Source organism: Pseudophryne corroboree, chromosome 4 (genome assembly GCF_028390025.1).
Source record: "Pseudophryne corroboree isolate aPseCor3 chromosome 4, aPseCor3.hap2, whole genome shotgun sequence".
Classification (NCBI taxonomy): Eukaryota; Metazoa; Chordata; class Amphibia; order Anura; family Myobatrachidae; genus Pseudophryne; species Pseudophryne corroboree.
The window spans coordinates 300385043-300407593 of NC_086447.1; the positions used below are offsets into that span (position 1 = coordinate 300385043).

The window sequence follows — 22551 nt, forward strand, 5'->3', positions numbered from 1 at the left end:
CTCCCGCGTTTTATCCTGGCACGCCTGCGTTTTTCCGCCCACTCCCTGAAAACGGCCAGTTTCCGCCCAGAAACACACACTTCCTGTCAATCACACTCCGATCACTTCAACGATGAGAATTCTTCGTTCGGACGTGAGTAAATCTACTAAGTTTTGCATTAAAATACTAACCGCATGCGCACTGCGAACCATACGCATGCGCATTTTTGCCTTAATCGCTCCGTTGCGAAAATCGGCAATGAGCGAACAACTTGGAATGACCCCAGTGGCGCACCCAGGGGGGGTTTCCGAGCACCCAGAAACCCCCCTCCACTAAAAAAAAAAAATTTTTTTTTTTTTTTTTTTTTTTTTTTAGATGCATGAGTATTATTAATGGCTGTCTAGCGTCCTCAGCAGCCTGCTGTCTTCCTGGTGGCACTTGTAAGTGCAATAAAAGTTTACTTTATTTTAATTATAACAGAAAGTAGTCGCGCAATCCAACAAAAAAGTCTTTGAAGTATATGTCAGTCCATATGTATTATTGCAGCAATCCTCCTTTAGGAGTAAACCCGTACTCCTCAGCACATGTGGAAAAGAGAATAATGGAGGGCGCAATGGTGAGTATAAAATCACAAGTAGTTTACTGGCATCATAATCACTCACGTACATTCAAAGTATAAAATAACCAGCGCGATGTCGATCATCAGTGGAGCCTCCGGATACCCACACCGATGAACCCCATCGCTCTCCGGATACCAACAGCCACTAAATCCTTCTAGCCGCACGGATTCAATTCACGGACCACACGCGCCGACACTTCAGACGCTGGATCCAAGTACCTCGTCCTGCTGGCCACGCCAACGCGTTTCGTCACAAGACTTCGTCAGGGGGTCTTGTGACGAAACGCGTTGGACGTGGCCAGCAGGACGAGGTACTTGGATCCAGCGTCTGAAGTGTCGGCGCGTGTGGTCCGTGAATTGAATCCGTGCGGCTAGAAGGATTTAGCGGCTATTGGTATCCGGAGAGCGACGGGGTTCATCGGTGTGGGTATCCGGAGGCTCCACTGATGATCGACATCGCGCTGGTTATTTTATACTTTGAATGTACGTGAGTGATTATGATGCCAGTAAACTACTTGTGATTTTATACTCACCATTGCGCCCTCCATTATTCTCTTTATTTTAATTATAGTACATATATATATCCGTGTGCATACATATATACACATGTATATACATACATACATATAAACACACACACACACACACACACGATATATATATATACATGTGTATATATATGTGTACTGTATGTGTGTGTACATATATATATATATATGCTATGTATATGCATGTGTGTGTGTATATGTATATATATATATATGTATGTATATTTATATATATGTAGATATATGTATGTATATATATATATATATATATATATATACACACACACACACAGACACACTACTTTTACGGACCCAATATATACTGGGTCACCTCAGTCCCCACCCCCGTGATTGGCTCCGCTCAGTTCTGGAAACCCCCCCATGCAAATCCTGCGTTTGCCACTGGACCCCCCTCATGCACTGCTTACAAATACAGTATAGTTCCCATGTCCTTATAGCAGCCCTACCATTAGCAGCATAGAGCTACAGGTAGAGAGCGTTATCAGGTTCAGTGCCAACTACTCACCTGCAATTCCTATCTGGAATTATGAGCTTTAATTTGAAATTTGATATTAATTTTCTGTTATACACATAAACAAGAATCCCATCAATAGTTACTTGAGTAGTGATTCTTGAGTAGCTAGGCTGGGCCAGGCTGCTGCTACAGTCAGGTTTATATACAGTAACATGTGGGTTCAGATCATTCAGGCCAGTGCAGGACACTACTACAAAATACACACTTGTATCCAGAACGTCCCACTCATCTCATTGTGAGGGATTACAAGCAGACTTCATGAACAGGTAATCACTTTAACATATATTCTGCATATGTGTGCAACACTCAGTCCATATGTTCATGATCATCTCTGCTTACGTAAGGGTTAGTTTAAAGGATGGTCAGGGCACAATTTTGGGAAGAGAAATTGTCATTTTATTGCACGCTGTGTGATTATTGTTCCAGATCAGTCTGCAGCTCCTAGAAGTGTTTTCATTTCTTTGCATCTGGCTCAGAGTCATGTTAAGCTCTGTACATGTGGCAAAGGAAGTAAAAAAAACCTAGCAAATTATACATTTCCTATATTAGATGCCAGCACAAACTGATGCAAGAACAAAGTCTTGCATCACATCAAAGAGCAGATTACATCACCTTCATAAATACCCCTTTAACTTGTTCAGTGTGCCTAATATTTAAAATCGTAAGTGATTCTACAGCTGCGCACCAAAATACGGACTTTCTTCGTGAAGTTCTTCTACAGGGAAAACAGCTTGGAAAATATGAAACAGAATGTTGCAAACGACATTTGCGAGAGAAAAATCCAGATCAAACAGAAGCATGCGATATTTGGCCTTTTCTCAATATTTAGTTCATTCCATCTGTAAAAATGTTCCTAGTCTAATGCTACAGAGAGGCACACATTAACCATACAGCGTATTTAACGACACTGGCTATCCAGCTATCTGCGAAAGTGAGAAAATACACATTATGGTTAGAGATCTGTTCCATCATATTCATGTGGCCCTTTCCATAAATACTTGGACAGCTATGGGTATAATATACCACAAAGCAGCCAGTAACATTTCGGTCATATTTTCTGTGCCCCACTAAACCCTTTTCCCACAAACATTGGGCCTGATTCAGTGATGTATGCAAATATGATTTTTTTCCGCAAATGAGCAATTATCAGCTCACTGCACATATGCATAATGGCCTAGCAATGACGGTCACAATGAGGATTTATCCGCAAAGAGATTGACAGGGACCATTTGGGGTGGTAAAAGGGAGTGGTGTTACAAACGCAGGCATGTCACAATCATTTTGTGGGTGTGTCTCAGCTTGCAGAGTGTGGTATAACTGTTTTCTGTAGGTTATTATAGTGTAGAAGTCTCTCCTCTTTCGGCCAGTCAAATTATGGCTCTCTGGATCTAGATCAGAGTGAATGAACACATGAATAAACAATGGCCCTCATTCCGAGTTGTTCGCTCGGTATTTTTCATCGCATCGCAGTGAAAATCCGCTTAGTACGCATGCGCAATGTTCGCACTGCGACTGCGCCAAGTAACTTTACTATGAAGAAAGTATTTTTACTCACGGCTTTTTCTTCGCTCCGGCGATCGTAATGTGATTGACAGGAAATGGGTGTTACTGGGCGGAAACACGGCGTTTCAGGGGCGTGTGGCTGAAAACGCTACCGTTTCCGGAAAAAACGCAGGAGTGGCCGGAGAAACGGTGGGAGTGCCTGGGCGAACGCTGGGTGTGTTTGTGACGTCAACCAGGAACGACAAGCACTGAAATGATCGCACAGGCAGAGTAAGTCTGGAGCTACTCTGAAACTGCTAAGTAGTTAGTAATCGCATTATTGCGAATACATCGGTCGCAATTTTAAGAAGCTAAGATTCACTCCCAGTAGGCGGCGGCTTAGCGTGTGTAACTCTGCTAAATTCGCCTTGCGACCGATCAACTCGGAATGAGGGCCAATATTCTTACTATTGTATGTTATATAACACGACTATATGCTGTACTGTACAGAGGATATTTAATCATATGCATCAGTCCTTGCCCTTTTGGAGCTTACAATCTAAATTCTCTACCATACACATAGAGACTCTAAAGGGGTTACCAGCCAATAAAGCTACGGTTATGCTTTTGGAGTGTCGGAGCACCCACATGAAACCCACACATACACAGGAAGAACATACAAGCTCCACACAGGTAGGGTTCTGTTCAGTTTCATATCCATGACCCCAGTATAGCTAGGCAGCAAGGCTAAACAACTGCAGCACTATAGACTAAACATACTGCATAGTACTTGTCACTTTAATGTGGGTGGGTGGGTGAGCAGGCAGAGGGTCTTTTCAACCCCCTGAATTGCTATCCTTTGATCTGCCTGGGTTTTTCCAAACCGAGGCCTGAGTATGAGGATGACAGTCTCTATGCCTTTTGGTGCCATGGGAGAAAATCTGTTCATTATTTTAAAGTTCTTTCAGTACCAGCAATACATAATGTAAAGATTTTGGCAAGTTTCCTAAGACAGTATTTAATTAACTTATGATTGTTGTTTCTTAATAGCTAACCAATGTAAACGAGGCCTACTCTGATCAAGTGCTGTGCAAGCTTTAACTTTAAGAGATGGTTTTCTCCAGAACAGAGATGGGAACCCAGCTTACTGATTATGAAAGAGTTGCTGGCACGTGGAATTGTTTGTGGATAAGTAATTGAGAAAAGGTTTAGTGCATGGAAAATATTAGCTGGGTGAAACCAATACATGATTTACTTTTCTGTTCTTGTCTTTAGAAAAAAAGATACATACAAGCTATACCATCACAATGTTCCATCTCCACAGTGGCGTAACTACAGGGTGGCTAGACTGGCAAATGTCCAGGTGGCCCACCCCGAAATTTGTCACTAAATTCTGTAGACTAAATAGGTGACGATTACTTTCTTTGTACACACTACTATTAATTTACTACACAGTTCAATTAGAGTTGTGACTTATAATAAAACAATCCAATGGCCCTGGGGATCCTTAGCGCTGTGTTTTGCACCACCGCCAATGCTCCTGGGATGCAGCAGCACTCAGCTACTCCTTCCTGTATGTACCCAACCGGGTGTAGTATGGTTTGCCGGAGGTCGGGGTCCCGGCGACCAGCATACCGGCGCCGGAATCCCGACCACCGGCATACCGACAGTTGGGCGAGCGCAAATGAGCCCCTTGCAGGCTCACTGCGCTCGCCATGCTGTGGACACGGTGGCTCGGCACGCTATCTATTCTCCCTCCAGGGGGGTCGTGGACCCCCAAGAGGGAGAAAAGATGTCAGGATTCCGGCGCCAGTATGGTGGTCGCCGGGAGGCCGGCCGCCCTCAACCTGAAGACCACCCCACCCAACCCCAGACTCCTGTGTAACTAGCCAACGGCAGTCTGGGGATGGGCTTATACAGAAGGAGAACCAAAGCTGAGTGCTGTGTCCCGAGTGCAGCCGTGGCTGTGATACACAATGCTATCAATCCCAGCCATCACACATATTACGTGTATTGTTAAAGGTGGGTTTATATGTTTTAACCAGCCCCCCTCCATGCTATGTGTGGTCTGTGCTGCAGCCCAGGGGGGCAGCAGCTGCTACTGATAACAACTAGCAGCTGGGTAAGTAGAGCCGATACAATAATACCCAGTGGCGGCTCCAGAGTTAGGGCTGCAGCGCAGTCTAAAGTTCAAAACTTAGGCGGCTCCAGCGGTAGGGCTGCAGCGCAGTCCGCAGTTCTCCGCTGGATTACACCCTATGCGATCCAGCAGAGACCCCTTTCAGACTGGCGGTTCCGACCTGGCTTATTGCCACATCGATGATGTCACTACGTCACGTGCGATGGCGCCAGCGCTTGGAGATGACACCATCTACAAGCGCCGGCTCTTCCTATAGTGTGAACGGGTCTGGGATCGCATCAACCCGACTTACCCATTCACACTGCACACCGACCCGGGTTGAAGCCATGTTCAACCTGGTCGCTACCCGAGTTGAAATACCAGGTCCCTTGACCTGGGTTATTTCAAGTGGCCCCTTTCAGGCTGCGCGGCAACTCGGGTTATTGCTGGTGGTTTGAATGTCTTTACGTACACTATCTTTCCACGCTGCCTCTTGTATTTCTAATAAACATGCTACAGAAATTATACGGATATACTAAAGCATGTAGAAGGGTTTATAGAAATCAAATCGAGTTTCTTTGGAGCACTTCTACACATCCAAAAAAAAAAACAATCTCCCGGTTCTTGCCAAATGATAAAAATAGGGAGCAATAAAGCAAGCTGAGAGCAAGCAGTTTATACTGGCCATGCGTGTGACAATCTGACAACATCATTGCAATCTTATCAAGTCGCTGGATAATTTAGCCATACACAGAATTCAATAATCCAACATCAGAACGCAACTGCATTTGGCTTCATGTGCTGCACTACTAATTTAGGATCGTCTGTTCCTGTTAAAGTATCCAAAGGATAGGCTTTACAAGGATAAAACTCAAGTACACATAAATGTAGTACAATTAATATACTTTCTTTCTTGCATTTTAACATTCACTAAAAAACAAATTGCCAAAGTGGCTGTGTTTGTAGCCGTAGGACAGTGGTGTAATGAACACAGTACATCAGTAAAAACTGTTTTACCCTAAATATATAAAAGTAGACAAATTTTGAGCGGAAGATAGAAATAAAAATGTAATAATTACGATTCTTGCTATCATGATGATGGGCCTATTTTTTTTATAGAGGCCTGGGGCTGTAGTCCCATCCACCCCGTTGTTAATCAGGCCGTGCCTACACAAAGCCTGGTGATCATATAGGAGACAGAATGCTAGAAACACCATTTTGGGTTGCACCCTAATGTTAACTATGGGCATAATTCAGTAAGGATTGCAATTGCAAAGCTGCTGCAAATACTGGGCCTAATTCAGACGATCGATCCTCTGCGATTTCGCAAGAGGGCTGCGATCAGATAGCCGCCGTCTATAGAGAGTGAAAATCCGCCCAGTGCAAGTATGCGAATGCGCAAAAACTTAATCGGACATCTGCAAATCCGTTCGCAACTCACTCACCATCTAATGATTTTTCCAGTCTGTGCGTAGGCTGATCGGGGCCGGAGCTGATGTCACACACCCGCCCTGAAGACGCTTGGGAACGACTGCGTTTTTCCTGACACTCCCCAAAAAAGGACAGTTACCACCCCCAAATGTTCACTTCCTGTCAATCAACTTGCGTACGCCTCTCGATCAAAATTTTCGCACAATTTTTTTGCAGTTTGGCCTCGTGCGCACGCATTGCGATCCATGCACATGCGCAGTCATTTGATAATCGGCCACTGTACGATTTCGCACAACAGCGATCAGGTCTGAATTAAGCCCACAATCCTTTGCAATGCAGATGCAGGAGGAGGTGCATACCACCTTCCAGCACTTGCGATGCGATCGCATCTGTGATGGACATCGTGACCATCGGTTGTGATGTTCATCTACTACAGCAGGCTGAGTGAGACTGAGCTTACTTAGGCTTGCTGTCGCAGTGCAGTTTGCGAGCCCAAGGAAACTGCGTATGCGAAACAGTCCTTGGCATCGCCAATCCCAGAAAACAAGAGCGACACGCCCCCATGTTTAGCAACCCCCATACCTCCATATGAACACCTCTGCCTGTCAATCAGGCAGAGGCATTCGCATCCCTGTGAAGCGATTAATTACTGAATTAGGCCCTAAGTTCCTTTATAGACAGTTCAGTATCACTGATTACCAGAACATGCAGATAAAGCCTCATATACATCTCTAACAAACCTAAAGGAAAACAATTCATAAGTTCATGTTTTATTCATAAAACCCAATGTTTTTATTGATGTTATGGATAAATTACTGTTATTATTGACATGTAAAGTACATTTTGTGTACAAGTGTTACATTTCTTTTACAACTCTATAAATATGAATGCATACCAAAATACGTAGAAAAACACGAGAACACCAGTGCTACTGAAATTATTATACTATTGTAAGTTGTAGTCTTTGGTCTTGACTGCCCTCTACTGGGCAAATTTTATATTGCTACAGCAAAAAAAAAACCTTCTGCAAATAAAACCTCCCTTTTGTTAACAAATTAAAGTATTTTCCAGCATTTTGGGGAAGAGATGAATGTCTGTAGAGTGATTTCTCAGTGTTTTAATACCATTTTGTAAAAAGTTGGGAAAAAATGCTTTTTGGCTCCCATCTACAAGTTTAAAACCCCTCTCCCATTATTACAACACCTCTACATATATATCCCACATCTTTTTATTCATTGTTGAGTTTTTTATAGAAATTCACCTGAAAACAGACATTTCTTTATTGACCCAATTATATAATTAAATCCCCTTCTAATGCATGATTATTAATTGGGAGGGGTGTACCAGGGATTTTGCACTGTGATATGACCCAACATTTTTATCTTAAAATAAAGATTTCCCTTACCTGCTCACCTGCCCAGGGGGCTGCAAAAACCCAAATATGCAAAAATAGTAATCCGAAAAAGCAATGCGAGTTTGGAATTGAATTGCTGTTTTACTAATTTTAGTTACAGAGCTGGCATTTCTCATTGCTAAAATGTTTGTGGTCATCTTAGACAAGCAAACAGAGTTCCATTAGCGTATTTAATTTGTATTTAATTTAAAGAGTCATACAGTATTTGTTTATTTATTTATTTATTTGTCTCTGCGGCCAGGCCCCGATTATAAGTAGTCCTTTCATCGTAGTTTGTGGCAATGTATTATTACAGAGTCTCCGGGACAGGTGCTCTGATAGGAGCCAGTCCCAGCGATCAGTAGAATTAAACAGATTGCTGCTGCGATCTTTACTTTCTGCTTCAGCCAGCTGTGCATGTGCTGATGTGCATGTACGAGCAGACAGCAGTGGGCTAGAAACCTAAGAATCATTCTCCTGATAAATTCTGAGAATGTAGACCTTCGGTTACAACACTAGCGGATCTGGGGTGCAGAAGAAGCCATCCTCAGCCGCCTATCATGTCCTAGGGAAGGTGAGTGAGGCAGTGAGCTGTGGGCACTGTTCCGTCTGCTGCTGCTGTTGTAATATCTCAATACCCACCCTCTGGCATTCACTCTCTTCCTGTTACCCACTGCCTCTCTCCATCACCCACTGCCTGTCACCCTCACCCTGGCATCACCCACTGCCTCACTCTGTTACCTACTGCCTGTCACCCTCTCCCTGGCGTCACCCAATTCCTCTCTTAGAAACCCCCTGTAAACACCCTCTCCCTATCACCCTCTGCCTCTCTCTGTCACATTCTCCACCACCCAGTGGCTATCACTCTTTCCCTGTCACCAACTGCCAGTTACTTTCTCCCTGTCCTGTGAGGCCTCATCCCTATATTCTCACAGCGTGCGCACCTTTGGAACGCACAATTGTACTTGCTACTGCTACACCCCCCCCCCCCCCCCCTTGCCCTATCATGGTATCCCCACTGCCATTTTTTTCTGGGTCCACCGCTAGTCTAAAACGGGCTAATGCCAGCATTCCATAGCTTGGCTTACTCGACAGAGGCAGTAGTGCGTTTCTTGTAGCGGGTGACTCGTACGATCGCACGGGGCACCTGCCGTGCCACTTTGTGGCTCCTTTTGCTCCCCCTCCTCCTTCTAGCATAGTACTCCGCTCGGGGGAGGAGTTTTGCTAAATTATACATACACCCTTGGCAACGAGCATGAAACCCCTGGCAATGAGCATGACACCCCTGGCAACGAAGGTGACACCCAGCACATGAAACCCCTGGCAATGAGCGTGACACCCAGCGCATGAACCCCCTGGCAACGAGCGTGACACCCAGCACAGGAAATCCCTGGCATCGAGTGTGACACCCAGCGCATGAAACCCCTGGCATCGAGCGTGCCACTTACCGCATAAAACCCCTGCCAATGAGCAGGTAATTTAAAAGTAATTAGAAGCTTTACTGTAGGGCATAATGTATCTCGGGTATTGCAGTGTGTGGCATAATATGGTGCAGGCAGCATAATATGGTGCAAGAGGCATTACTGTGTGGGACTTAATATGGTGGAATGTTTTTCCTGTGGTGGTCGAGGTCTGTTGTTGCAGGGTCAAAAACTGGGGTATAAAGTAATCTTTTTCTGCAAGGCCACGCCCATCTTAAAGTGAGGCCATGCCCATTTTAGCGAGGTCACACACCCTTGCTGGAATCGCGCAAGCCTTGTTTTTTTAATGTCTATTGGGGGGGGGGGGGGGGGGGAGTAATTTTATAGCAGATATCGCAGATAACTGCTGTGGCCCTTCCATGGTCCATCCAGGTAATCATTAATATTTGCAGGTACCCTCCAAAAACAGGTGTTTGAGCGGATATCCCATAAATATTATTTGATGGATGTCACGTCTCCATAATAAAGAGATAATGAGGTAAACAATAACATTTTGACTGTAGGGAAGCATCATTCCTTGTAAACAATATAGGGGGTGATGTACTAATCCTTGGAGAGTGAAAAAGTGGATGGAGATAAGTACCAGCCAATCCGCTTTTAACTGTCATGTTACAGGCTTTGTTTGAAAAATGACAGCTAGGATCTGATTGTCTTGTACTTTATCCTACTCCACTTTATCACTCTCCTGATTCATAGGTGGACGCAAAATGCTATCGCTACTGCAATCCCACCATCGCTAGACTCAGACGCATGTGCAGTACAAAAGAAACGCTTGCTGGATAAACATTGCAGAGGGTCCACCTCCTGAACCAGGCCAGGTATCCTTATTCACAGTGGTAACAAACCAGTATCATGCCTCATGCCTTTGGGGAAGAGCCATTTTTATCCTTGATACCATTTTTTATTTAGGCTAATAAAAATAATGGTTTAACAGAAGAAGACGAACAACAGCTTCCTATGCCATCCTTCCAGAGTGCCATAACGTCTTTGTTATATTTCACATCAACAGAATGTGACGTTATGTGTGTCTGGAACCTGCTCTGATGGGTTCAGACTTCAGTGCTTTGGTTACACAAAATGTAATACTGGACGGACTGGGTCTTCAGTAAACAATAATATAAGTAATAAACATTCTAATTGACACTATTTATAGGCATTGGTATGTGGTGGACTTCTGTTTATGGGGGAGATATATCAAACCCTGGAGAGAGATAAAGTAGAGAGAGATAATGTACCAACCAGTCAATTCCTAATTGCCATGTTACAGGCTGTGGGGAGAATGTATTATAGCGACATGGATTGTTTACCGAGGCCAAACAGTAAGCCACTCCGACATTATGTATAATCATCTTGTTTGCCGGTGCGGAGGAGAGAACATTTCGGCAATGGCCATCTGAGCACACAGCGCATCAGCTTAGTGCTGAATCACTTTGTCTCTCTGCCCGTCCGGCTCCACTGTGCGTGTGCGGGATCTCGCAACTCACGCGAGATCTCACATGCAGCCCAGAGCCGGCAGCCAGGGTCAGCTCAATCCCTTGTGTGGGGTAGGGCAACGACAAATGCAGCTGTCAAAGTCGAATGCTGCAGGTGTCAGAACGGTCAGTGCTGATAATGACAGGGGCACAGACTGCCACTGTCGTACATGGGGGAAAGCGGTATTAGTGCACATAACGTGCGCTGATACCACTCTCTCTCTCCCCCCCCCCTACCCCCTCCATACCGACATTTCATGTATTTACCCGTGTTCGAAAAATAACAGGAGCTGATTGGTTGGTAGTTAATCTCTCTCCACTTTCTCTTTCCATTGTTTGTTACATATACCCCTTTGTTTTAAATTAATTGTTCCAGGAAGGAACTGTCTACACTTGTGTCTGATTTCACCATCTCCAAGGACATATAAATTCAGCTCTGTTGGAGTGGGATAATAATGCTCTGAAGTCTCCGCTAAACACTTAACATCTCCTGCAAAACAACATTTTGTATATGTGTGTATAGCTGGTTGTCTTTACTCATGCGCCTAGCTTGTTCTCAGCATGCAACACTGTGGTCTGAGTGGGGGAGTTTTTGGTAGGGCGTCTGTGAAGTCTAATGACCAATTGTAAGGAAGGAGTGACGGGGTGTTTCCAGGGGGAAGCATCTAGGCATTTGGTGGCCTGCTTATTTGTCTATCCATGGTATTAGCTGGGATGCGCATGGGGAAGGTCTTAGGATTCATGGATGGGTATGTTTGTCACTTGTATAAGAGATCTGCAACTTACAAAAAGCAAGACCATCATGTGTATAGAAAGGTAACTATCACTGCATGAGATTGTCCCAAGTAGGCGTGCGTAAAGGTGACAGGGATGGGAAATAAGTTTGAAATGGTGTGAGCAATAGTCCCAAATTTGACATCTGAAGTTAGTCACAGGATGAGCAAAAGCTTATGTGGATCTGAGTCTCTTATAAGTGGGATAGCGACGGCTCTTCACTGGGGAAAGTTTCTAGAGTTATCTATTTCTAAGTGGGGAGAGGTAAAGTACCAACCAATCAGCTCCTGTCATGTTTCAAACACAGCCTGTAACATGCAGTTAGAAGCTGATTGTTGGCTTTGATAAATCTTCCCCTTAATACTGCAGGTCTCTCGCTACGCAATGAATTTTAAAATGACAGTTAAAGGAAAGCCGGGTACACACTGGGCCGATATCAGCCTGATATGTTGTTTTGAGCTGATTCAGAACAACATATCGGGCATATTGCTCAGCGTGTATACCAGATCTGTGGGTGCCACCTATCTAGCTGTCACTAGTGGCATCGCCAGGTTTGATATGCTGTGCATCAAACCTAGCAATAAAGCTAGCGATCCCGGCATGTGTAATGAAGGAAGGAGCGATATGTCGCTCTGACCATCATTACATCGTTCACTGTGTACCCATGGTCCGATATGTCTTCCCAGTGTGTACCCAGCTTTAGAATTTAAAATTGTCATAACTGTGCACACCATCATAATGGCTCATTACTGCTTAATATATAGAGCCCTATTTGTGGTAATAATCACGAAAAAAGATATGTTTTCACAATGCAAATTTGTTTACTCAATTTGCCTTTATTATTGTACATTTGAAGATTTAAAATATGTTGATACGTCGAGCAGCATCACATCCCCCATAGAAACCTATGGGGGATGCAGCTTCTGGTGGAAATGGAAGGATCGCAGTGATGCCTGCTGCAATCCCTCTTATATACATATCAGCGATACATAATATTTGCAGCTAACCCCCGGAAACGACAGAGACGCAAATATTATTTGATAAATGGGCCCCAGAATCTCTTACCCAGAAGACTCTGAAAATCGGGAAAATTAAATGTTTGCATCTGCTTATTGATATGGTCAAATATACAGACGGGGCCCTATTCAGCATCAGTAGCGGATTCTGCAGAATCTGCTACTTCTGACTATCGCATAGGGCAAGGCCACCCAGCATGCTTATCTCCGTCCTGCGATGCGATCATAAATCAGAATTTACGGTTGACCCCTGCAGCCATTTTCTTTGTCGCAGAAGCTGCATGTACCGTTACGTGGCCGCCCCTAAAATAGTCTGGACATGCCTGCGTTGTCCAGACCACACCCCTGCAATGCCGCGTCATTGCCCTCTCGTCACCCGCGCTGTCAATCTAATTGCGATCACATCCTTCAGAAAAGCATCCGTCTGCGTTTTTAGCAATTCAACAATTGAAGCTGAATGAGGTCCATGACCATCAAGTGTTTCTTAATGCAGAACTGTGTGGAGCCCTGTTAAACAATATAAAAGTCAGAAGGGTATGCGCAGTGTTGGGACAGTGGTCATTTTTATATGTGCTTGTAGGTTTTTGCCATTGTGCTCAAAATCACAGAAGCAAATTCTGATATGTAAGATCATTGGTTCCAAGAATTCCATATAACAGATTGTATCCCATATGCAATTAAATATCTCGATTGCAGAAGCTGTCCCTTCTGAGATCATCTGCGCTTTGAGTCGTTGGTTTATCCACAGGGAATGGGCAAGTGCACTAGGATAGATATTTACCATCCTATATAATTGGCTACCTGCTCCTCACCTCTGTTACAGTGGGAATTGAAAGTTTGGGCACCCCAGGCAAAAATTCATTTTAATGTGCAAAAAGAAGCCAAGGAAAGATGGAAAAAACTCCAAAAGGCATCAAATTACAGATTAGACATTCTTACAACATGTCAAAAAAAGTTTGATTTTATTTCCATCATTTACACTATCAAAAGAACAGAAAACAAAAATGGCGTCTGCAAAAGTTTGGGCACCCTGCAGAGTTAATACCTTGTACTGCCCCCTTTGGCAAGTATCACAGCTTGTAAACGCTTTTTGTAGCCAGCCAAGAGTCTATCAATTCTTGTTTGAGGTATCTTCGCCCATTCTTCCTTACAAAAGTCTTCCAGTTCTATGAGATTCCTGGGCTGTCTGTGACGCACTGCTCTTTTAAGGTCTATCCATAGATTTTCAATTATGTTGAGGTCAGGAGATTGTGAAGGCCATGGCAAAACCTTCAGTTTACGCCTCTTGATGTAATCCACCGTGGATTTTGAGGTGTGTTTAGGATCATTATCCATTTGTAGAAGCCAGCCTCTCTTTAACTTCAGCTTTTTCACAGATGGCATCAAGTTAGCGTCCAAAATTTGCTGGAATCTTATTGAATCCATTTTTCCTTCTACTCGTGAAATGTTCCCTGTGCCACTGGCTGCAATACAACCCCAAAGCATGATTGATCCACCCCCATGCTTAACAGTTGGACAGAGGTTCTTTTCATTAAATTCTGTGCCCTTCCTTCTCCAAACGTACCTTTGCTCATTCCGGCCAAAAAGTTCTATTTTAACCTCATCGGTCCACAGAACTTTATTCCAAAATGCATCAGGCTTGTCTATATGTTAATTTGCAAACTTCAAACGCTGATTTTTGTGGTGAGGACGTAGAAGAGGTTTTCTTCTGATGACTCTTCCATGAAGACCATATTTGTACAAGTATCTCTTTATAGTGGAATAGTGTACCACAACTCCAGTGTCTGCCAGATCTTCCTGGAGGGGTCGTGCAGTCAAACGTGGATTTTGACTCGCTTTTCTCACAATCCTGCGAGCTGTTCTGTCTGATATTTTTCTTGGTCTTCCAGATCTTGCTTTAACTTCCGCTGTTCCTGATGACTGCCATTTCTTAATTACATTCCGAACAGAGGATATGGGCATCTAATAACGCTATGCTATCTTCGTATAGCCTTCTCCTGCTTTGTGAGCGTCAACTATTCTCAGTTTCAGTGTTCTACACAACTGCTTAGAGGAACTCATGGTGCTGATTGTTGGAGCAAGGTCAGATGAGTCTGGGCTTTTAAAACCTTTGAGATTGACATCACCTGGTCTTTCCAGACGATGATTGAGAACAATCCATGACACTGCCAGGTCTCAGCTGTCCAAAGGGGGCAGTACAAGGTATTAACTCTGCAGGTTGCCCAAACTTTTGCAGACGCCATTTTTTGTTTTCTGTTCTTTTGATAGTGTAAATGATGGAAATAAAATCAAACTTTTTTTTTTACATGTTTTAAGAATGTCTAATCTGTAATTTGATGCCTTTTGGAGATTTTTCCATCTTTCCTTGGCTTCTTTTTGCACATTAAAATGAATTTTCGCCTGGGGTGCCCAAACTTTCGATCCCCACTGTATGTGCACCAGTGGCCACTAGAGGCCGCCACACAGACCAAATGAAAATGAAAGTCATCACGCAAGGAGATCTTTACAGCCTGCTGCTAATTATGTAAAAACACTGACTGTTTCACACTTGCTGAATATAGAGAGAGGGTGCTGGGGAGAGAGAGCTTGGGGGTAGGGCTAGGCTTTTGCTGTTGGAGTTGCTATTTATAACAACCTTTCATATTCAAAATTTACTGGATTTTCTATCCTTTTGTTTGATTTCCAATTACGGTTACATTAATCTAGCGCTCCTCCTAACCTCTGTACACTGCACCCCCCACCATATTCTACCCCTGTATACACACTGCAGCCTCATACCCCTCCATATAGTGCCCCCTATGTAAAGGGCACATCCCTCTTCCATAAACTGCTTCCGCCATATACAGCATACTCTGCACCCCCTCCTCCATATGCTGTGCTGCAACCCCAGGTTACTTGCCATCCCGGGACTCGGCAACAAGTAGCAGCAGTAACCAGGAGATGGATGTAGGAACCACCAGACAGTGCTGCAGCACTCAGAGTGTAGGCTCCGGGGACAAGTGTGGCCACTTACCAGCGGGGGGAGAAGCTGAATAAGTCCATCAGGAAGGGGTGGGACAGTCCGTGGGGTTGAGCAGTGCTGTGACCGGGAGGAGGAGGGGTCGGCGCTGCAGATTATGCGGGTGAGGTGGCAGATAATCTGCTCAACTGCCTTATATATATATATATATATATATATATATATATAGCGCACGGGTGGAGGGGTGGGGGCTGTGCTTGCCCCTCCAACACCACGCACAGGCCACGCCCAAACCCCTCCGGCCAGCTGCTTTTGGCTACTGGTATCCTCTGCTCTCAGACTGGGCAAGAGCTGTGCGGAGGCTGGTGACCATACACATGCCCGTACTGGTGTATTTAGGCCAACATCATTATAGACTGCCCATTACAGATATACAGCATCTATATACAGTACAGTATATATAAAGGGCGAGCGCTACACCCTCAGCTTGATAGAGCCCCAGCTCCCAGCAGCAGGACTTCCAGAAACCTGGCTGCTCCTGTGTGAGTAGCAACCTTCCCACCCTGTAATCTGGCCCTGGTGCCCGTCATTTTGACGGGCTTTTAACTTGTATAATCATGTTTTCCAGAAGCTGACAACCTAAGTGATCCAAAGCCAACTTATTCTAACAGTGGCCTTCTATACTCTGTTGGGCCATCAATGAACCCTGCTCGCAAGCCTCACATTAGCTTTTGAAAGGGATTTTCCTCCATTAACAGATCTGAATATTTGTATATAAATAAGGGGTTAGACAAACATTCATTCAAATATTACATTCCGGGTTTTAGCAGGCTGAGCATTGTGCAAGTTTGTTTTTATGTGTTTAACATTAGATTGATCAGAACTGTCCAATTCTCTTTGTCATAGACTATATAGACCAGTGATCTCCAACCCGTAGCTCGCGAGCTACCGGTAGCTCACCGTAGTATTTTCGGTAGCTCACAGAGCGCACGGGTTTGGGCAGTCACTGGCACTCCTCCTCCCTTCATTTTCAATATGGTACCGGCCGTCAGCCAATCAGAGCTCGTGGACTGGCAGTGGCGGCACCTGATTGGCTGCTGGACCGCGAGTTTTGATTGGCTCACTTACCGGCACCATATTTTAGACGCCCACCGCCGCCGGAGACTCTGTCACCCTCACTGCAGCCGCTCTCCGGACTTCACAGGAGAGGCGCGCGCTGCACTTTCCTCCCCTTCCGGTCCTCATACAGGAGGAGCAGCATTGGCGGCAGTAGAAGTAGCCAGCAAGGGTTAGCACTGTGTGGGGCACTGTATCGGATACTGCGGGGGGGGGGGGGGGCATTTTATCTGGCGCTGCAGGGGGCATTTTATCTGGTGCTGCAGGGGGCATTTTAAATGGCACTGCGGGGGAATTGTATCTGGCACTGTTGGGGGCATTGTATCTGGCACTGCTGGGGGGCATTATTTGTGTATCTGGCACTGCTGGGAGGCATTATTTGAATATCTGGCACTGATGAGGGGCATTATTTGTGTATCTGGCGCTTTTGAGGGGCATTATTTGTGTATCTGGCACTATGGGGGGGCATTACTTGTAGTTGTGAAGCCGCACCCACTTTTGTGAGGCCACACCCACTTTCGCAGGAACGCACGTGCATTGGGGGAGGGGGTAGCTCCTTCAGAGGTTTTATTTTCCGAAAGTAGCTCACACCCTAATCAAGGTTGGAGACCACTGATATAGACTATAGAATCACTATTACCAAAAGAATGCCATTCTGGTTATATAGGACACCCATACATTTGGGTGTTTTAATTTTGGAATTAAATTCAAGGTCTATAGAAAATTATTTACGTTTCAAGTTTCAACATTTTGCACAATTTAAGGAAAAATTATGTTTTGTTGACTACATAGCACATAAGGCCCATACACACTTGGCGAGAAAACGGGCGCCGCCGCTCATTTTCCCCCTTCCTGAGCAACGTCACTAATTTTCTTGGTAAATGTGTATGCCGCCAGCGTTGTTCGATGCGCGGCCCCGCGGGTCGACAACAATCGTTGCTGTCAGCAGTGCATGCATGCTCTACCTGGACTGTCGTCCAGGAGCTGCATGCACGGCCGGCCGCTGCGTGACATCACTGAGAGATATGAATGGTCATATCGCTCAGTGTGTACGGCCGGCCGCTGACCGCCCGGCCTGGGAGGGGAAACACTAGATGACGTCGCTCATAGAGTTATGTCGTCTAGTGTGTATGGACCTTTAGTTTTACATTTCAGGAGTGCTGAAATTTGTATTAGCTGTTCTGCAGAAAACTTCAGACTTATACCCCAAACCCATACTGGGGCTTCCTCCCCGAACCCCATTGAGGGTCTTTGTAATCCAAACCCCATTTGGCAGTTTCTTTTTTCCATTATGTTAGGTAAATGGATTGTTATGTTACAGGTGTACCACTGTACTTAAAAATACAATACTCAATATTTGACAAGGCTAGCAGGAACCAAGGAGAATATAGTGAAGTTCTGCACCATGAGAAATATATTTCAGGACTAGCTAGTGTACACATTCAGTCCTGACATCATTTCATTATTTTTTACATTTTAAATTGAAACTTGACTTATTTGTGAATCAATATAGTCAACAGATTGTGTATTTTTGAGTAAATAAAGCATAATGTACCTTGTTATTTTGTAATGCACTTCCAGTCTTCATTATTTTCTCCTAAGTTCATTGATTTGTATTGTATTATATGTTTCTGGATTTTATTATATATTGCAATAAATAATGGCAAGCTTTACTATAATAGTTTCTACGAATAATAACTTTTATTATATATTGCAATAAATAATGGTAAGCTTTACTATAATAGTTTCTACGAATAATAACTTTACCCTATATATGTTTTACTGCCCATTTTTAGAATATTGATATAAAAATTGTCACTGCTTGCTACAGTATGTTGTCCATTTTCCTTTGAACACCATCCTCACGATGAATGGTAATATAGATAGTTTACCTCTCTCAGTAGGGATATGGCATCAATTACAATATTCCCTGAGTTTAGATGTTGTACAAAAACACTTTGCACAAGTATATCTGACAAAATGTGTGATGACTCATGTTAATAGTTGTTTCTTTTGCAGAGTATGAACCAGAAGTAAAGAAAATTCATGAGGTTATTTCAGGGATTGAGAAATTAACGGTGGGTATCTTAATGACATATATAAATGGCATTTTACTTATCTCTAATAAATACAGTAGCTCAACAACCTGCAACAACATCCTGTTTAGACGTGCAGTATAATCTATTACTACGGTTATAACATGCTATTACTTCTACTCTATATATTGCTCTTTGACAAAGGGTCAGTTCTAGCCAAGCCCAGGAAAAAAAATTGTATACTATGTTGAAATTACATATAGACATATCATAACAGATTTCATCAATCCTTAAAGGAGTCACATTCAGTGACCCGCCACCGAGCTGCCCGACGGCGGACGCGGGCGACCCGGCGGCGGGGGTGGCCTGCATGCATAAGCGACCCGGCACCAACGATGAACAAGCGCGGGGCCGCGCATCGTTCATCGTTGGTGCCTACACACTAAACGATATGAACGAGTTCTCGTTCATTAATGAACGAAAATGTTCATATCGTTCACTTATATCTTTAAGTGTGTAGGGCCCTTAAGATTCGCTGTAGGTGAAGTTATGCTTCCCACTCTGAAACCCAGTCCCTAGATATTGCATCAAACCGTTACCACTCATGCAGCTGTCTCTTTACCCTCTCATGCCCCTCCATTTCCCAAATTCTCACCAAGACCATCGCCGGTTAACCCTCTATTGGTCATCCCTACTGACTGCTTTCTTTATATCCGTATTCAGCTTGCTCTTTCTATTCCTTAACAGAGAAGCCCTCTAACAGTGAAAACCAGACAACTAAGTGTTATTGGGTTGGTCATAATCTTGCAGAACTATTGGTATGGTGAATGTTCCTGGAGTCCAGGGGCTGCTCCATGCAGCCATTTTTGTTGTGACTATGATTCATCTCACAGGGTTGTCCAAAATTGTAACTTTATGACAATGCAGTCTGGGTTGTGTGTGGTAGGACTACAAACATGCTGCAATCTCAACTTTCTCATAGAGGTTGTTGCTACTGGTTAATATCTTCTCTCTTTGCAGCCATTTAAAAGTGGGTGTAGAAATAACTCCCACAAGAGAGCACCTTTAAATGTAGCATTCATTATGAGGTATAATGAAACATGTGTTTGCTCTGACACCCGCGGTATTCAATTTTGAAAAAAAAAAGTAATTTTTACCATAAAAAACCCCAGGAGAAGGGGATAATCAACCTGTACCCCAATAAAAATAATAATAATTATTATAATAGGTAACATAACAAAAGATAACAAAGTCCCTAAGAGAAATGTTAAATCTTAAAAAAGTGCGAAAAATTTATGATTTGTGCATATATTTTTTTATAAGTAAGAAAACTTTTTTGTTCAAGTATAAATGCAAAAAAAAAAATGTAAAAAAGAAAGTAGATAAAAGTGATTTGGGGGTAAATTGAGGCCATTTCAAAATAAATAAATAAAAATATGAAAAAAAAATATTTTTCATGAAAATAAATACTTTCAATTTGGGGTGCATAAAATAATGAAAAATTTGATGAGGTAATTTGAGGCCATTTTTCCCCACGCTCAATAATGACATATCATTATTGGAAACTTCAAATTGCTTAATTAGAGGGTGTGTTCCAGGGACCTTATTGCTGTGGGAAAAACCCCACGCCGCAGGGTTTTTCAGAATTTCGACTGCAGTTGTATATTCCAGTGTATCAGAGGTATAGTCTGTTCCCTTATGGGTAGGGTTGCCACCTCTCCCTGATTTCCTGGATTCTCCAGGATTTGGTGGCAACCCTCCAGGAGGCTTTTCCTCTCTCCCGGATTCCGGGATTCTCCCGGAATAAGGGGACTCCGCCTCCACCCGCCCACAAACCAGTGGGACTGCTGGGGGCAGCGCCGGCGGCGTGGCGTGCGTCGCACACATATGGGAACGCGGACGCCCGTGATGTGTCACGTGAGTGAAGGGAAGCAGGGGAGGGCTGAGGGAGACGTCGAGATGAGTAGCAGCAGGGTGGACTGGCGGCGGACGGTGACTCAGAGAGCTGTGAGCTGGAATTAGTTTTCCGGCTGGTAGTGTGGGAGGAGAGTGAGAGCAGACTAGCATCCAGCCAGCAGTGACAGCAGGGCAAGGGAGCTGGATCCTCCTGGACTGGCCAGTAGACTCTGGTGTTGGATTGTCTGGTCCCAGTGGGGCTGGGGATTGCAGCAGCAGTTGCAGTGGGGACTCTGGGTAAACACAGTACACTGAATTACTGGTATTATGTTACCTTGCTAGGATGTCACACCATTATGTCACGTGTTCCCTGCTGAAATCATTATTATTATTATTATCCATGTATTCTGTTGATCTGAAATGTCAATGCATTATATCTAGTTCTTTTTATTGCAGTTTTCTCTGACGTCCTAGTGGATGCTGGGAACTCCGTAAGGACCATGGGGAATAGACGGGCTCCGCAGGAGACTGGGCACTCTAAAAGAAAGATTAGGTACTATCTGGTGTGCACTGGCTCCTCCCACTATGACCCTCCTCCAGACCTCAGTTAGATTTCTGTGCCCGGCCGAGCTGGATGCACACTAGGGGCTCTCCTGAGCTCCTAGAAAGAAAGTTTATTTTAGGTTTTTTATTTTACAGTGAGACCTGCTGGCAACAGGCTCACTGCAGCGAGGGACTAAGGGGAGAAGAAGCGAACCTACCTGCTTGCAGCTAGCTTGGGCTTCTTAGGCTACTGGACACCATTAGCTCCAGAGGGATCGACCGCATGGAACTGGCCTTGGTGTTCGTTCCCGGAGCCGCGCCGCCGTCCCCCTTACAGAGCCAGAAGCAAGAAGAGGTCCGGAAAATTGGCGGCAGAAGACATCAGTCTTCACCAAGGTAGCGCACAGCACTGCAGCTGTGCGCCATTGCTCCTCATACACACTTCACACTCCGGTCACTGAGGGTGCAGGGCGCTGGGGGGGGCGCCCTGAGCAGCAATAAAAACACCTTGGCTGGCAAATATATCACAGTATATAGCCCCAGAGGCTATATATGTGATAAATACCCCTGCCAGAATCCATAAAAAAGCGGGAGAAAAGTCCGCGAAAAAGGGGCGGAGCTATCTCCCTCAGCACACTGGCGCCATTTTCTCTTCACAGTGCAGCTGGAAGACAGCTCCCCAGGCTCTCCCCTGTAGTTTTCAGGCTCGAAGGGTTAAAAAGAGAGGGGGGGCACTAAATTTAGGCGCAATATTGTATATACAAGCAGCTATTGGGAAAAATTCACTCAATATAGTGTTAATCCCTAAATTATATAGCGCTCTGGTGTGTGCTGGCATACTCTCTCTCTGTCTCCCCAAAGGGCTGTGTGGGGTCCTGTCCTCAGTCAGAGCATTCCCTGTGTGTGTGCGGTGTGTCGGTGCGGCTGTGTCGACACGTTTGATGAGGAGGCTTATGTGGTGGCAGAGCAGATGCCGATAAATGTGATGTCGCCCCCTGTGGGGCCGACACCAGAGTGGATGGATAGGTGGAAGGTATAAACCGACAGTGTCAACTCCTTACAAAAAGGCTGGATGACGTAACAGCTGTGGGACAGCCGGCTTCTCAGCCCGCGCCTGCCCAGGCGTCTCAAAGGCCATCAGGGGCTCAAAA

At 44.5% G+C, this 22551-nt stretch overlaps 1 protein-coding gene across 3 annotated transcripts in view; it reads left to right on the forward strand.

Annotated features, from left to right (window-relative positions):
- FNDC3B (fibronectin type III domain containing 3B) overlaps positions 1–22551 on the forward strand; it is a 617129-nt gene that overhangs the window by 389270 nt on the left and 205308 nt on the right. For all 3 annotated transcript variants that reach the window (XM_063916263.1, XM_063916264.1, XM_063916265.1), the window contains exon 7: positions 18945–19003. In XM_063916263.1, the coding sequence (XP_063772333.1) occupies positions 18945–19003 (59 nt within the window). The remainder of the gene's footprint in view (positions 1–18944; positions 19004–22551) is intronic.